The 18,169-nt window shown below is 30.6% G+C and overlaps 3 protein-coding genes across 3 annotated transcripts; 2 read left to right on the forward strand and 1 right to left on the reverse strand.

The window, feature by feature from the left end:
* Positions 1–273: 273 nt before the first annotated feature.
* On the forward strand, positions 274–3,436 carry LOC105201216 (sentrin-specific protease 8). Its single transcript, XM_011169161.3, has 2 exons — positions 274–568; positions 1,528–3,436. Exon 2 carries the CDS (start codon positions 1,532–1,534, stop codon positions 2,243–2,245), a length of 714 nt encoding a protein of 237 aa, XP_011167463.1. The 5' UTR covers positions 274–568; positions 1,528–1,531; the 3' UTR covers positions 2,246–3,436.
* Positions 2,918–16,918, reverse strand: LOC105201215 (hydroxyacid oxidase 1). Its single transcript, XM_011169160.3, has 9 exons — positions 16,566–16,918; positions 15,512–15,671; positions 15,093–15,244; positions 4,699–4,954; positions 4,096–4,224; positions 3,854–3,986; positions 3,635–3,751; positions 3,292–3,403; positions 2,918–3,214 (listed from the first exon to the last, which is right to left on the reverse strand). The coding sequence occupies exons 2-9, from the start codon at positions 15,643–15,645 to the stop codon at positions 3,147–3,149; spliced, it is 1,101 nt and encodes a 366-aa protein (XP_011167462.1). The 5' UTR covers positions 15,646–15,671; positions 16,566–16,918; the 3' UTR covers positions 2,918–3,146.
* LOC105201214 (N-acetylgalactosaminyltransferase 6) lies at positions 7,192–15,277 on the forward strand. The gene is made up of 2 exons (XM_011169159.3): positions 7,192–8,361; positions 11,276–15,277. The coding sequence occupies exons 1-2, from the start codon at positions 8,167–8,169 to the stop codon at positions 12,899–12,901; spliced, it is 1,821 nt and encodes a 606-aa protein (XP_011167461.1). The 5' UTR covers positions 7,192–8,166; the 3' UTR covers positions 12,902–15,277.
* Positions 16,919–18,169: the final 1,251 nt, after the last annotated feature.

The following is an 18,169-nucleotide window of genomic DNA, read 5'->3' on the forward strand; positions in this document are numbered from 1 at the left end:
CAACAAATTTAACCGCGATATTTTCATAAAGTTTCTAAAATATAATTCATTGATCTAGTCTGTTTTTTTCATATATTAAATGCGAAAAAATGATTAAAGCCATCGGGCTATAAACGGGGACACAGGGGGTGCCTATTTTAATCGCACCAGATCCAAGTTTATCCAGCGACAATTGCCGCTAAACAAAGCGCGCAGAGACGCAGAGTCCTTGCACACGCGAAGTCGATGCGCACGCGCACTCCACCAGGGAGATCACGGCTTCCCCTACCCATACATACCCATAGATATATCTATTCTATGGTCGTGACCGTCGTGACGTCCAGTGACGTTGTGTGCATACGTCTCCGGAAACACCGTTATGATACTTGTCAACACGTGCTATCCTCGTCACAGAAGAAAATACAAATAATTCAAACGAAAAATTTTGCTAGTTATTTCTAGAGAAAAGACGCGTGGAAAGAGGGAGAGTAGTATACAACATACATCATCTCAACGAGACTGACGTCCACACATACACGCACGCACAAATATATACATATATATATAACGGTAGAAGAAAGGCGCTCTTGTAAGTTTTTATTTATCTTCATCATTTTAACATATATAATGTGTATATAATGTGTTTAAATCTATCGAAAATAAATTTTGCGAAATTGTGTACTATAACTTTATTGACAGAATACCAACAGAAATACAATAGTCTGCTGTGCAAAATATGATGGTAGCCAGATAGCAGTTTGCATATTCTTTGCCTAAAAAGAGAAATACTAACTATACAAGCTTTACTTTTGATTACAATTATGTTATAACAAAGACGTTAATCTCTTTGTATAAGGTTACCTGAAAGCAACAGAAAGAAAACTTTCCGAGCAATTGAAGGACAATAGCATATAAAACTTAATGGTATAAAATTTCCAAAAACTTGTTATAAGTAACTATACATAACATACGTTTCTGACAATATCATGAGTAAAATTGGAAGTCGCTTTCCTAAAAAAATATAACAATTCAGGCAATGCACTTTTAGTAACATGTGGGAAACTTACTATCTGGGTAGATTAACTGCAGAAAAATCAAGAAAAATCTACCATTTTATTTAATGAATGAAAGTCTTAAAAATATTATACAAATTCATTAAGATCCTGAAAAGATCAATATAAAAATGATAAATGGTTATAAGTTTCAATCATTTGTGCTTTATAATTCCAGGATTTTATAGTTGTGATGATATCAAAAAATATTTTATTTAAATAGTTACGAAATGATAGATTCTACTGACATTTTGTTATCAAATTATGTCAGAATCTATTGATAGAACACAGATATTAATGCCGATATAAATGCTAATTTGCCAGTGTTTTGTGCTAAAATCTACAGGCAAATTGTTAGTGTGCTGTTAATATTTTGCTTGTTGAATGTATATATATAATTTCTTTATTTTACAGAAATGAATATCCAAATTTATTTTTTATGCACTTATATTTTTTAGGTAAAAATCCATATTGAATTTTATATTTTTTATTTTAGTACTATGCCGATTTTGCCTGCAAGTTCAAAGCACATATCCCACGATGCTCATCCAATAAATCCATGCAAGAATGATGACATTGTGTTGAGTTACCATGATTACCTACTCAGGGCATCGGATGTCACATTACTGGAGAGAAATGATTGGCTTAATGATATCATAATAGGATTCTATTTTGAATATCTAAATCAACAATGTAAAAAAGACAGCCAAAATCGGTTATTATTTATTGGACCTGAAGTAGCTCAGCTGTTAAAGATGCAAGATTCTTCACAGTATAATATATTTCTTGAACCTATCGAGGCTACAAGTTATGACTTCATATTCTTCCCTCTAAATGATTGTGACAGCAGTGAGGCAGGTGGCTCACATTGGAGTTTGTTGGTATACTCTCATATAGAAAAGATGTGTTATCACTTTGATTCGTCAAGCGGTATTAACAGCTTCTCCGCGAAGAAGCTTGCACGAAAAGTAACAAAATATTTTCTTGAGAAACAAGAGAAAAGGTACATTGAAATGAATTGTCCGCAACAAGATAATAACTACGATTGTGGTTTATACGTTTTGTGTTTAGCAGATGTAATATCTAGACATGCTATAAGTAGTTCTAAAATAAGCGATTGTGATTGTAATATTGTTACAGAAATGGTCGTGAAAAAACGTACTGACTTATTAAAATTAATTTACGATTTGAGAAATACATGTAACAATATTTAATAGAGTTGTAATTAATATTTATGTTAATAGTAATTCTGATTGCAAGCAATGTAGTATTATCTATTATGATTTGATGATATAATGAACTTTACTATATATTAATGTTTCTTTATTTTTCTTATTACTATTTTATGATATTTATATAATTATTTGACGTTAAATGTATCTCAAACATAAAAGAATATTTCATATTTTTTTAAAAATTCACTATTCTTTTATATAAAATAAGATTTGAAAAATTTAGATTATTGACAAAGAAATTTAACTTTTTAAAATTCTTATAAAAGGACAAAAAAATTTATTGTGTTAACTGAATATTAATGTGTAATAATATGAAGCACAACATGATTAGTTGTTCAAGTCCAAATAATGATTAACTTGGACAAACAGTACAAATATGAAAGATGACATGTAACTATATAAAAAAGATTTATAGTTAGCGGGTTTGCTCCCGAGTCTCATCCCCTGCATGTCTTGACTTATAATAGGTTGATTAGTTGAAGATTATGAATAAAAGGAATATAAGATGAATGTAGTTTCAGGGGGAATAATAAAACGGATACGTACAGTAAAAAATGTGAAAGTTTTTATACTGCAAACTTTAAAGTTATTGAAATCCTTCATTTGAGCAAGCTTAATACTAAAAATTAATTAGAATATTAGAACAAAGAGTAATGTGCATATATATATTTTTGCTCAACAGAAACTATATAAATAAAACAATAATTTTCTGTAGTACAAATCTTAATGTAAAAAGTACCATTTTTTAGTAAGACATGAAATTTTCTATAGAACAAAAGATTTGTGCTGATATCCTTCGATTAGATTATATATTATATTAGATTACATGTTATATTATATACATATTTATGATAATGCCTCATGTGAAATTGGTTTATTTTCATAAATGGCTATAATAAGTTGCGTGAATTACCATATCCCGTGTAATATCTTTCACGGACGAACAACCTAAAAAAAACACTTGTTTAAAAAAATATTTCAATAAGATGCATGTTGATATAAAAAAAAACAATGTCTTAACTTACCACTTAACGCAAATGCTAGATCAATTTCCCTTCTCATAATTTCAAGAATCTCGTTAGCACCTTTCTCGCCACTATGTACCAAGCCCCATAGTATTGGTCTGCCTAAAAATACCTGAAAAAGAACACAGTTGTTTAGATCTGTAAACAAAAATGTAAAAGAAATATTTATATAGTATTTATATAAGAAATATTTATACATGTGTATAGTATTAGAAAAATTATTTGAACGATTAATATATCTATAAAGTAAACTGTTCCAATATTTTTGTTACATATATTTAAAATAAAAAAACATATATATATATATATATATATATATATTTGTCGTTCAATGAAATCGTACCATTTTTGCACCCAGTGCCAAAGCTTTTAACACATCGATACCTTGCATCACTCCACCGTCCATGTAGATTTCAACTTTATCTCCTACGGCTTTGCTTATTTCAGGTAAAACTTCAATCTATGAATATAATTCTTTCAATAATTCTCTCTCATTTATTGTATATATTTTTTCTAGATAGTTTCCAATAATGAAAACTTATCAAACAAAAAATGGACCAACCGTTGCTGGAACGCCGTCTATTTGGCGCGCACCATGATTTGATACTATGATGCCGTCGACCCCACTTTCCACGGCTAAACGTGCATCCTCTACTGTCATTATTCCTTTAAGAATTATTGGTAGCGTTGTAATACTGCAACAATTTTACCCAAATACTCGCTTGATTTATTTGATGATAAAAGATCTAATACTCTAAAATGTCAAAAGATAAGGAAAGTTCACAAACAATGATATGCAGATACCTTTTAAGCCACTTCACGTCATCCCAGGAGAGGGACGGATCAAACAGTGCAGAAACATATTCGTTAAGACCAGAACCAGTCTTCGTGGTATTTATTCGCTTTGATAAATCACCTTGAAAATTAGCAAATCTAAAACATAGTGCGTACTGTTTACTTTTTTACTTTATCGTATGTTATTAATTTATTTAAATTTCATTTAAATTCAAAATGCATAATATATATAGGTCGGACTATTTCTTTTTTTTTATATTATTTGTTGCTTATTAAAGGTATAAAGTCTAATTTTTTGTATTTATAAATATTGAAAAATAATTTAGTTTCTCTGTGATAGATTGTGTAGTTTTGAAAAAATAAAAAATACGTTTTTTTTTTAGAATTCTAAGCACAAAACCCTCACAAATTCTTTAAAGTTAATGGCAGTTTACTAACTCGTGCTACTCATCCACATATAATATAAATTTTTTTACGTAACTTTTATATATATATATTTACATTCAATATTTTCTAGAAAAATCAAATAGAGAACGTCCACCGTCGTTTTATCGACACATCGTTTTATGTGAAAACACAATGTACTTTCTACATATTTTTGAATGCGCATACCTCAAGTGATTAGGCAATGCGAATTTATTTCTCAAATCGGCGCGTCTATCGCCAAAATATGGCGCGTCGATGGTGAGAACTAGCGCTTTGAAACCAGCACGTTCGGCGCGTCTTATCAAATTTAAGGTAACATTCCTGTCAGTATAAATATAGAGTTGGAACCACTTTATACCCTTCGGTGCAGCTTCCGCCACTTCCTCTATACTGCTCGTGGCTATCGTCGAAAGAATGAAGATCGTTCCTGCAGCCTGAGTAGCTGTGAATAACAGATAAAAGCAACAAAAACATATATAAATAAAAATAGTAAAAGAATAATTAAATAATAATCTATACATTGAAAGATATCTTGGCGGAAAAAAATTTTACAAAATTCTGCACAAATTTAAAAAATGCTATCAAAATACATGAAAATGCTAGAATTGAAGCACTTATAAATTTTTGTATTTTTGTTGTGCGATTTCTACAAATTCCTCAGTAAAACAACGTCAAACTACAACTTTCTACATATTTCTAAGTAACTTGCTCTGGTGAAAAAAAATTTCTATGGATAATTACCTACTAAAAATAGAAATTTATAGAAATTATTAGTTTTTTCGTAGAAATATTTATTTTTATATAAAAATATTTATTTTTTCTTAGATATATGTATTTAACTACTAAAAATAACAAATGTTTTAATTTTAGCATTTGGACATAAAATTTTGTAGAATTTCTTCCGCCAGGGCATTCTCGAATATTTTTAATCAATTAATTTAACCAGCAGTCATTTAAAGTAAAATCTTATGCTACAACGACATAACTCAAAAAATGAATTTGAATGTTTTGAATCATTAAAACTTTGAATCATAAAATCATAAAAATATCATTACTAGATGCGATTTTAATATTTGAATATATAAAAATAAAAACTATGATTAGCTCTTTATTAAATTCAGTGTACTAAATTCTCTCTTTAATTATAAAAATGAATTCTTGAAAGCATCCCTTTTTGACTTATGATATTCTTGATGCAATTTTTTTCTCATTTTCTCACTTTTTAATTTTAGAAGCTTAATTATGTCGTTCTACCAGTAATAAGAACTTTAAATAACTTCATATACATAATTCAAAAATTGGCATTTTTAACTTATATATCGTTGTTATAGCAAATAGAGCAATATACTTAATCTATTATTCTCAATTTAATATTCTTTCCTATGTTAAACATTTAAAAATACGAATAATGCATCAATGATTCTATCCACGTTAAAAAAAATAATATATCGACGTGTATTATTAGATGTATTATAACAAAATAGTCGATATTATTGAACGTTTCGACATACATTATTGAACACGTCAATATTTTGATGAACATAGTTTGTACGTATGATTCTAAATTGATAAAAAATTACAAGAGTTAATTAAAAAATTACACAACATTTTGAAACTACGTTTTTCTTAGCGAAAAATGACAGTATAAATGAAGGCGTGATGAAAACAATACAACGCAAAAGAAACGTATAATTATAACTTTCATATAAGTATATCTTTCAGAAAAACATCTGCTACAAGTGTTACAAATAATAATGACAGTTATATGCGTGTTGCGGAAACAGGTCGCATGATGTAATCGCGGCGCATAGGTGAAATCGAGGTTTAGTAACTAATACTAATGTTAGGAATAGTGCATTTAACGTTATAATTTCAATAACAGAAAATGTAGGGCGTAGTATAGTGTAGTAAATTATCGGAAACTAAAGTAGGCTAAAACGGATAAAATATGTTCAAACGGATCAACAAAATTTTATTGAATTAACAAATTCATAATTTTAATCAAAAATACTCTCTTTAAAATTTGATTCTAGAAACAATTTTCAAATGCAATAAATTTAATTGATTAAATTTGTTTGGATCCACCTTAAGATTTAACTTAACCGGGTATTAATTTTTTAATAAACATTATAGTTAAATGCGTTATTCGTATTTTTTAACATGAATAGAATTATCAATTTTTGTTGCTTAAGACACGGAAAAAAGATGAGATAATAGAGGAACAATGAACTATTTTAACATTTGTTAAAGCCCAGCAAACAAAAATAAATTCAAATAAAGTACAGTGAAAGTTGCACTTTATTTTAATTAATTTATCTATAGCTGTGTCGCGCTTTAGAATCTTGGAGTACTTTTGGAATCAAATGGACTCAAATAGATTGAAATTTGAAATGCGATATTCATAATTTTGAATTCGGATGTATTCATGTTCATATTATATTTGAAAATGTCGAAATAAATTAATTTTTTTATCCATTTGAATTCATTTTCATTTGGAGCTGTTGCCGCAATATAAAAATTCTTACAATTAGAAGATATTCACGTACACGTATTTCTTTCTTGACCTATAATTAAATAAAAATTCTAACTTTTCGATTTTTTAGTAAAGAAAAGCCTTGAAAGAAAAAGTAAAAAAATGAAATTGTTTTCAAAATATTACTGTTTTTGCAAAAATCAATTATTTTTTTAACTTTAACAATTTAAAAATAATCCAGATAGCAATCTGACGTAATTCTATGTCAGCTTGTTACCTAGCTAGAAATAGATTAGATAAGAATTTTTTTTAATTTTTTGTTATAATTACATATTTCTTGAGTCTTACAATTAGTAAGAGTGAACCAATACCTTTTGACACATTAATATAGATTTGTAAATAATTGCCAAAAAATCTTTCCTAATATTTAAAAAAAATTTAAGAAACATTTAAGTATAATATCAAAGAATTAAGTTTCAAGTAACAGAAAAAGAGAAAACTCTTCGTTTCTTTCCAAAAAAAAAACCTAAAAAAGGTACAAAAATAAAAACTATATAATAGCAAGATCCCTTTAAAAGCTGTGCTTTGAGCGATTCTGTTGTCTAATCGGAGTCACCTTTTAAACTGAAAGAGTTTTCCATGCGTAAATCATTCTCTTAAAAAATTCACACATTCTTATTTCTTATTTAAAATATGTTTGTAATCGATGCTGATCGATAAGGACTATTAAGTCCGCATGGAAGGCAAAATGATGAGAGGCAGGTGGGATCAGGCGGGCGGAACCGATAGAAAACGAGTTTCCTTAATGAGGTTTCTCTCGCGAAGGGTCTCCCACCTTTCCATCCTTGATATATCAGTCAAACGCAGTCAAACAGTCATCCAACATAGTATATGTTCTGTACAGTCATCACGCGGCGGGCGGCAGTCGCGCGTGTCGCATAACTCGTCGTTGCGTCAATTCTTTATCATTTGCCGAGGCGTCGAGCGGGAATCGACGAGCATATCTCGAGATCATTTCCTGACCGCCGCACAGCGGCGATGACGGACGACCGGGACGACGCGTCTGTCTATTCGTGCCGCGAAGTCCGCCTGCGTCTGCCACGTACGACGTGCGACGAGGTTAGAATTGAGGTTAAGTCGTCGTGAGGGAGGCCGGCGCGAAACATGGTCCTCTCGCGAAGATGAGGCGTAACGTGATCAGCCTGGTCAAGTTCCTCCTCCTGGCGGCATTCACCGTGTTCCTGACCGTCGTGGTGTTCCGCTACGCGCGATCGCCACCCAGCCATCGGATCTCAACGTCGCTCGACACCCTGGCGACTGTCGCCGTCGACCTTAGGGATGACGGCAATCGAGGAAACGAGGAACGTTCGCATCAGGTATGAATGGGGAATCGTACGCGAACTCGTTAAATTGAGAACTCTGCATCGAGAAATCGCGATAAAATGGACGTTACATGTCGATTAAGGGCACGAGCCCGATGAAATTTGTTGTAAACACACTGGTAAGGTGTGTCTGCTACCAATTCCGTATCGACAGACTGCCAGCAAAGATGTAACAAATTATTCTTATTTTTTTTTTTTTTTTAATTCTTACATGGCTTATCTTTCATTTCCTGTTGGAGAAAAAGAGAAAAGTTGAATTATGCAAGAATTTCAGTTAAAAAGAACAAAGATCTGTCAACAGAATATAATAGCACTTTGATTGCAGAATCAACTACTTCATAATTATTCATATTATCTTGCTGTTACGTTCGAAATTACTGTACGATTATATTATATAGTATGTTTGGGTCAATGTGATCAGTTTTAACAAATAAAAGCTAAAAAATTTCTACACAGAAAAGATCTTAATAGATGAAATTATCAAAATATGCCAGAGAGAAGTTTAAAAAAAAAAATATAATAATAAAGAAAGAACATGTGTTTTGGATCAAATAGATCTGAACAGAACAGTAGGAGGAATAAATGATACCTAGATAGCCATAGTATATCGAAAACAGATTTCGTAAAATGTCAATTATAAACAAAATGCCAACAGAAACATAAAATTTGTTAATGCACACTTCGCAAGCATTTAAATGACATTTAGATAGCCACATTGGAAACAGATTTTGCAAAGTGTCTGCAAATTTTGTTAGCAGAATACTAACAGAAATATAAACTTGTTAATAAAATGAGATGGTTGATTGATTGCCAAATTATTTTGTAACTATTTGAACAATATCCAAGTAACCAATTTTTTTTGTAAAATGTAAATAGAAACGAGAAAATTTGTCAATAGAATATAATGACTGTTTGAAAAAATCAAGCTGTAATTTTGTAATGTTTTTTAAATATTTAAAAACGTTGTAATGAAAAATGAATATTTAAAGAACGTTATCTGCTGATTAGGAAGTTAAATATAGAAAAAAGTATAAACTTGGATTTCTTTTTGTGATTTTTTTTTACATGTTTTTTTTCACACATGTTATTCGCATATTTTTTAATATAACAATGAATAAAATATTGATTTAAACAATTTTTTTTAATTAACACAATAACTCTTTTATGTGTTTATTAAATAAAATATTTTTTATATTTTAAATTAGTTTTTGTATACTTTGCATTACTTTAACACAAATTTTACACTTTGTTGCGAATTAATTTTTACACTTTTTGTATGAACATCTGCCGAGAGAACCAAGGATAAAAAAAGTATCCAAATTATAAGAGTGTTAATATATCTGACTTTTGTATTGATAAAATAAAAAAGTAATGTTAAAAATTGTAAAATAGAATGTAATTTTTACTATTTCTGATGAAATGAAAATCTTCAATGATTCACATGTTGCTGTTTACATAAACTTTACTATCATCTAGTCATTTTTACATTATTTCTGATTCGTCCATTTTTGAATATATGTACTGGTTGAATTTACCAGATTTCTAATTAATGCAACAAGGCTTTTCTTCTTGCATGTATTCTGTACTTTTAGTAAGATAGATTATTGTGGACAAATTGTTATATGCCATTTAGTTTACATTATTTCTTTTTAGTACTTTTTTTAAATTTAATATTTAAAACCCAAGTGACTTTTCTTTTTATGATTAAGAAACATTAAAAGATATAAGATAAATATATTTCAAAGCTGCATTAACAAATTCTATAATCTTATTTGAAATTTTGAATAAAATTATTGGAAAAACCGAGAATTTTCACGGAATTCTTTTATAAAATTTGAGTACACACCGTGATAACAAAATCAGTTAATAAATTATGATGGCTAATTGATTGTAAAATTTATTTTGTAATTATTTAATTAATATCCAGATAAACAAATTTTTTTATACAATGCTGTTTCATAGAAAAAAAATATGTTAATAGAATAGAATAACAGTAAACTGCAAAAATCAGAAAGAATCTGCTGTAATCAATTTAAACCATTTGTTTGTTTTATTTGGAAGGTCAAGAAATGATAGATTTTGCTCGGTTTCTGTTGTCAGATTATGTTCTGTTGATAGAACACGAGCTTAATGCAAACTCAGTTGATGCCAATTTTCCATAATATTCTACATAAATCTAATTGCGACAAACTGCTAGTGTACTGTTGACATTTTGCTTACGAAAGTATAAATAGAAATCAGTATGACATTTCAACGAGTTTTATTCGGGGAAGAAAGTCGCGGCAGGATAAATTTCGCACCAGTCGTAAATTAAGGAAGGAAAATTCCAACCCCGTTGTAACTTCATTGAGTTTAATTTCCTGCTGGCGCAGTAAAGGAAAGCTTACTTGGATAATCGCGTTTATAATAAATACGTGGATCATTGATGATGGCATCAGCACTCAAAGTATTAGTCATATCATACCGGATATTATGAATAGCTCTCTTATACCTATACATACTTAAAAACCTACTTTCCTCATATGCATACAACAGTTAGGAAACGAGTTTTAGTTGCATCTCTCTTGCATTCTTAGCGATCAGGAATGTACCACGGCGATTGAGTGCCCAAGTCAGCTGTGCGTTATCGTTTTCTATGATCACAAAGGATATTATTTGTTGATTTCCTGATTTCTCAATCATATACCAGAGATCACCGTAATAGTACTATTTAATGTGAAAAATGGACTGATTATAATTCTCAGTTACTTGGTGGAACAAAATAAAACAGTCTATTAAAGTATTTGGACACTTTAATTACTTTTTATACATAGTTTTTATAATTTATTCGACTGACAACTTTTCTGGCCAACTCAGCAAATAAGAGCCAATTTGCTTCTCTGATTACTAATTTTAATATATTTTACAGGATATGGACAAAATCGATTGGCATGATTATAAGAAGATTGAAGAAGAGGAGAGACGAACGGGGATGGGAGAACACGGCAGACCAGCTTTTCTTTCCCCATCTCTCGATGTGCGAAAAGAAAAATTGTATCAAGTAAATGGATTCAATGCAGCTCTCAGCGATGAGATCTCAGTGAATCGTTCAGTGCCTGACATTCGCCATTCAGATTGTAAGAAGAAACAATACTTGAAAAACTTGGATCCCGTTTCTGTGATAGTGTCCTTCCACAACGAGCACTTCAGCACGCTGCTGCGAACTTGCTGGAGCGTGGTTAACCGCTCGCCGCCTTCGCTTTTAGAAGAAATAATATTGGTCGACGATGCCAGCACGAAAATCGAATTAAAAAAGAAGTTAGACGATTATGTTGCCCAACACTTGCCGAAGGTGTTAATCGTGCGATTGCCAAAACGTTCGGGATTAATCAGGGGCCGACTCGCGGGCGCGAAGAAGGCGAGAGCGAAGGTTCTTGTGTTCCTGGACTCGCACAGCGAAGCTAATGTAAATTGGTTGCCACCGTTATTAGAACCCATCGCGCGAGATTACAAAACCTGTGTTTGTCCGTTCATTGATGTGATAGCTTACGAGACTTTTGAATATAGGGCGCAAGACGAAGGCGCTCGAGGGGCGTTCGACTGGGAGTTATATTACAAACGGCTTCCCTTGCTCCCGGAAGACCTGAAGAGACCTGCAGAGCCATTCAAGAGTCCCATAATGGCGGGCGGTCTATTTGCGATCAGCACCAAATTCTTCTGGGAATTGGGTGGTTACGATCCAGGCTTAGATATATGGGGTGGCGAGCAATACGAGCTGTCTTTCAAGATCTGGCAATGCGGCGGTCAAATGTACGATGCGCCATGTTCCAGAGTCGGTCATATCTATCGTAAATTTCCACCGTTTCCTAATCCTGGCCGCGGCGATTTTTTGGGGAAGAACTACAAGAGAGTCGCCGAGGTATGGATGGATGAGTACGCGGAATATATCTACAAGAGGCGACCGCATTTACGGACATTGGATCCGGGTGATTTATCGGAGCAGAAGGCCTTGCGCACGAAATTACACTGTAAATCGTTTAATTGGTTCATGAAGAATATAGCTTTCGATCTGGTGGAAGTGTATCCGCCCATTGAGCCGGACGACTTCGCTTTCGGAGAGATCAGGAACATGGGCGCGACTGAACTATGTTTGGACTCGAAGAAACGGAAGAGAGACGAGGTTGTCGTGATGGACATCTGCATGAAAGACGACCCGAAAATGTCGGGTGAGCAGGAGTTCCGGCTGACTTGGCATAAAGACATCAGACCAAAAGATCGCACAGATTGTTTGGACGTGTCCAGAGGCGAGGAGAAAGCACCGGTAAGCCTGTATCCCTGTCACGGAAAACAGGGCAATCAGTTGTGGCGTTACGATGTCGAAAAGCAATGGCTGCAGCATGGTTATTCGTCCAGGTGTCTGGACACTGATCCAGGCAGTAAGAGGGTGTTTGTGACTGCATGCGATAAATCGTCACTCACTCAGAAATGGCGGATAGAGCAAGTTAACATGAAGGCGATTAATAATTGGGAGAACATAGGACCCAAACTGAAGTGAACTCTCTTCCTTCATACTGCCATAAGCTCTTGAACAGTAGGCTCGCGCCGAATTCCTATTCGTTATAGAAATCTAGGGAGAATTCCTTTATTCCTGGTTACTAGTCATCGCAAATTCCAATCTGAGTAACATACTGCATATTGTGTTAATAATTAACGAAGAATAAGACTCGATGAACGCGCGACCCGAATAATTTTGCACGTAACGTAAGGCGAAATTTTCATTCCTTGGATATGCAAACTGGATAGCAAGCCAGAATGTTTACTATTGAGAAAAATTGAGAATACCTGGAATTTTCAGGAAATTAATTTTTTGCTTTTGAAAATCACATGGATTTTTATAAGATTTTATTAATACTCATGAAAATTTTTGAAATTTTACTTTTACATTATAATTCTGTCTTTTTTTCACAAAATTATTTCTGTGATTATTTAATCCTGATAATTCAAAAATTAATTAGCAATAAATATGGCACAAAAATTAGTGATAATAGAAAATAATATATTGTTCTAAATGGTATTACGCGTTTAATTACCTTTTGAATTATGTACTTTTGATAGGCTAGATCCATGTTTTATAGCTAGATTATTATACGCCATATTTAGTTCATTATTATATGGCATATTTAGTTCATTATTATTATTTTTTTTTAGTATTTCTTTCAAATTTAATATTTAAAACTCAAGTAGCTTTTCTTTGTGTTTGTATGATTAAGGAACATTAAAAGATGCAATAAAATAAATTTATTTCAAATCTGTAATATTCTCTAATCTCATTTAGAATTGTGAATAAAATTCCTGAAAAATCTGGAATTCTTCTTTTACAAAATATGAGTAAACATTTTGTAAGCAGTCATTATATCAGCGGATGTATTTATACATATCGTATAAGCCGAAGCGCTCTATCGTGCCTTACATCACATAGCCATACGTAGGAGTACGGTACGATAATGATCTTAGCATTTAAGTTTCATCTTTCGCTCAAATTAATATTACGATAAATATAACTTTTTAAAATACTGCTTATACGGAGCAGGACTGATATATTTTATTTGTATTATTATAATATCAATTTATTTCTTATTAAAGCGGAACTGTTTTTTAATAGAAGATATTCTACCGAGAATACGATTTACACAGTGTACCTAAAGTATTACAGATTATTATTTTTTAACTATTAGAAATTATAAAAATTTTTTTTCTTATCTTTTTATATGTCGCATAAAAGTTTCTTTTATAAATATTAAAAAGATTTTCTTTACATTCTTTAATATCTAAAAAAATAGTTTATAATAATTTATGTGACATATAATAGTTTTAATTATTCATTCCATTATCACTAATCTATATATGTATAAATAAGTATTATAAATTACTCTTTCCCTCTTTATGAAATTAAATTATTAGAAAGAAAACCAGTGACGAAAAAAAGATGTATGAAATCACTTTCCATTTTCAATTCATTATGAGTAAATTATAAAATAACTTTAAATATACAATATATATTTTTTTCTTATAATACGCAGATATTATATAATATACCAAACTATAAAATGAATCATGCATTTTTTAAATATATAGTAGTTCTTTCAACATAATATACAGTAGTATCTTTCAACATAATATAACTTTTGTTTTTGAAATATATTTTTAATTATAAGTAAAGAAAAACTAAAGATATAGTTATTGTGATTTCTTTTAAAAAAATCTGTTATACCCCACAATTAGATATGTATAAATTGCTTCTTATTGAAAGTTATTCTGCGATATACTTGAAAGATCAAAATTTATAGTAGAGCAATCGTTAGTAGTTATTGCAACAACAAATGAATACATTTGAAGTTGACGTTTATTTTTTACGTTTGTTAGTATATTCGTTTGTGTTTGAATGCAGATCTTTGATAATTATGGAATGGTAAATGAATGTTAGAAAAAGTATTATTAACTGTCTGTGATCGTTGGTGTGTCTGGGCTAATCTTTGATTATTACTATTTTTATAGCATATTTATATGATTTAATACATGTTTGTATTAAAAAAATCCTTATATATATATTTTACAATAAACGTAAGTATCAGTCTAATAATAAAAGTACAGTATGCAATAGAGTTGTAGTTCTGATCGATCAACAATCCCAGACGTCAATCTTTCACTATGGTATCTCAGAAATATTTTGCGAAGCGTATACTCACCTTTTGCACTGGCGCACTCGCCATCGGGATGTGCCATACGTTGCATTGCTGTAGGCGCGACTCCTAAGGGCATTGAAATTTTATGACCCAACACTGGCGTGCTTAAATCTCTTTTAGACACGTTTCGCAAGAATCTAGGGCGTATTCTGTAACTACAAAAATATTAAAAATAATTAAGAACTGAATCGCATTTTTAATTGTCAACCGATATGAAAAGTATACATATATTCCATCTTTCAGCTACATAAATTTTTTAAAGAAATTATATTTATACAATATAAGGATTTAGAAAAATCATGACACCCTTCTAACTCAAATATTTCATATTGAACGTATAACCATATTTCTTATTTCCCATGTTTTCTCTTTCTCAGACATACACATACAATTCTACTTCTTTACTTTTAAAATAGATTTACTTTTTGAAAGCCTCCCTGTTCCATTTTACACTATATTCTCCTCCTGCTCCGCTTTTGTAATAATCTTTCACAGATGCAGGTAAATGTTCCAAAGCATATTTCTCATAGTCCTCGACACAAACGTATGCTGTCATCTTATTGCGTTAAAAATTATTGCAATCTGTAACAAAAATATTCTAATTTATTTTGAAAATTAAGCTCAAAAAAATGTGTAATAAAACTAATGAAAAGATTTCTATCCAGGTAAACACTAATTAACAATAACTTTATAACATCAATATTATAATGTCACATTCTACATATCCGAGATCAATATATCAAGTTATTAAAAAAGATGAAAATATATTTTTTTTATAAATGTGAACACGAAATTATGTAGTTTTTACTGATTTACACATATACGGAATAACTTCTTTATTACTTTTTTATGAATATGACATTATAAATGTATATATTAATAAAATAAAGCTAGAGTTCTCTACCTTTAATTATGTATAAAAAAACTATAAAGTATGATATAATTTTAATTATACAAATTACATTACTACATATTTGAACGGTGTATAAAACGTAATAATGGAGCGTAATCAAAACAACATTAAAATGAAAAAAAAATGTATATTGTGAGTCACTTAATGTCAATGGTCATAAAAATATTTTTGACGTCATATTTGTTAGATAGCTACGACTTTAAAATTGAAAGTCAGATCCGTAATTTTTGTTAAAAGACAATAGAGAAATTTATTTTTAAGTTTGATTAATTCAATTATACATAATATTCCGCTTCGTGAACGCTCTACGGTAACAGCTCTCACTACAAAATTTTATTATATACTGCGAGTATAAACGATTTTAATAAAAACAGATTGAGAAAAATTCACGGATACATAGTTCGATAAAATAATAAAGTCAACAATTGCTTTTTTTTATTTAAATCATAATACAGTGGCACGGATAGTGTCATCGTGGCACGGATAGTGTCATCGCCGTCTTACAAAAAAAATAGATAAAATGTTGGAAAAAATTGCATATTTGAATAAGAAAATCAGCTTACCTTACGAATGACTAGTCGTGCACTTCTGCTCGTCTCGATCGTTAACAAACGACTGACTGTTTCTTGAATAAATCCTCGATGATAACACGGTGATAGTTAGAAATTTAATGTAACAGATAAAACAGTTTGCTCTTAATAACACAATTTTTATCTTTCTCCGCGACGATGCGATGAATATATCGACTGTCTTCTTATGAAGGATGAATTGATAACGTTCAACAAACATTTACAATTTATGATATTCTAAGGAACATTTTTGGCAGTTTCAACGAATTCCACATTTTTCCGTGCCATTATACATTTTTTAGATTTATTAGATTATTCTATAATGTATAATGTAATCGTATAATTGAAGTCGATAAAAACTATATACTTGATATTACATGTTTCTGAAATGCGATGTACTATTTTAAGTATAAAATAAATAAACTATTTTTTCGACCGGTATTTGTCGTTATGATAATACAAACATTTATTCAATGGATTCCATTTTTCAACTTATCTCACTGATAAAAACTCGCCCAAATAGATTAGTTAAAAACAGATTTTACAAAGTGCCTGTTATAAATTTTGTCAACAGAATGCTAACAGAAATATAATGCACGGAAAGACCGGTTTTGATAAAATATTTAAAGATTTAGCTGGATATAGATTTGAAAATAATTTCATTAGATTAATAATTATCTTCCAAATCGCTTTTAAGATGATTATTAATCACAAAAACGAAATCTCTTACAATTAATTTACTTTACTATTAGACATTACAATTATATCTCTTTAATTTTGTTTATAATTAAAGACATTTTTTCACTTTTAGAAATTCTTGACCATGTGAGTGCAATTTTAGCAAAAGTTGACAGTATTGAAAATCGTTATCCTCTGTTGCAACACACATAATAAACAAATGACAATAATCATAACAAGAAACGTGTAAGTGGCCCTTATTTAATAAGTACATTATTTATAAAAAAAGTAAGTATACTTATTTTAAAAAATCTATACACACACACACACACACACACAGGGTGTTCCAAAAAGCTCGCATCCCCTCTTAAGAGCGGATTCTTTGGGACATTCTAAGAAAAAAATCCTAGTACAAAAATGTCAAGGGTATAATGGTTTTCAAATTATTTGCGATTAAAGTTTACGAGTCATAGTGTTGACATTTCGCGCGCTCAGGCATGATGACATGACAAGATACCACAAGGGTACTTCTTGACATTGAAGTTGTCATATAAATACATATAAGTGACATTTTTATTAAGAAATTATTGCTATAGAAAACATATTTGTACATTACATGTTCGTAATTAATGTTTTCAACAACATATTAATTCAATAACAAGATGGTACGATAGTCGTTGGGTCAGCTGTCAAAATAAATTCATTAATTATCGATATTATCGGTATGTTACCATAAAAGTTCTTATCAAACATTGCGCAGCAAATTTTTATAAAAGCCATATCATCATAAGTTTTTATGGCATTAAATAAATATGTTGCTGCTGGTTTTCATTTCTCAGTTTTCCCTCTTTATCTACTTCTTGTTTCTTATGACACACCTTTTAAGCATATATTCTAAACATAAAGCGCGCTTTAAAGTG

The sequence above is a fragment of the Solenopsis invicta genome, chromosome 1, assembly GCF_016802725.1.
Source record: "Solenopsis invicta isolate M01_SB chromosome 1, UNIL_Sinv_3.0, whole genome shotgun sequence".
Taxonomy (NCBI): domain Eukaryota; kingdom Metazoa; phylum Arthropoda; class Insecta; order Hymenoptera; family Formicidae; genus Solenopsis; species Solenopsis invicta.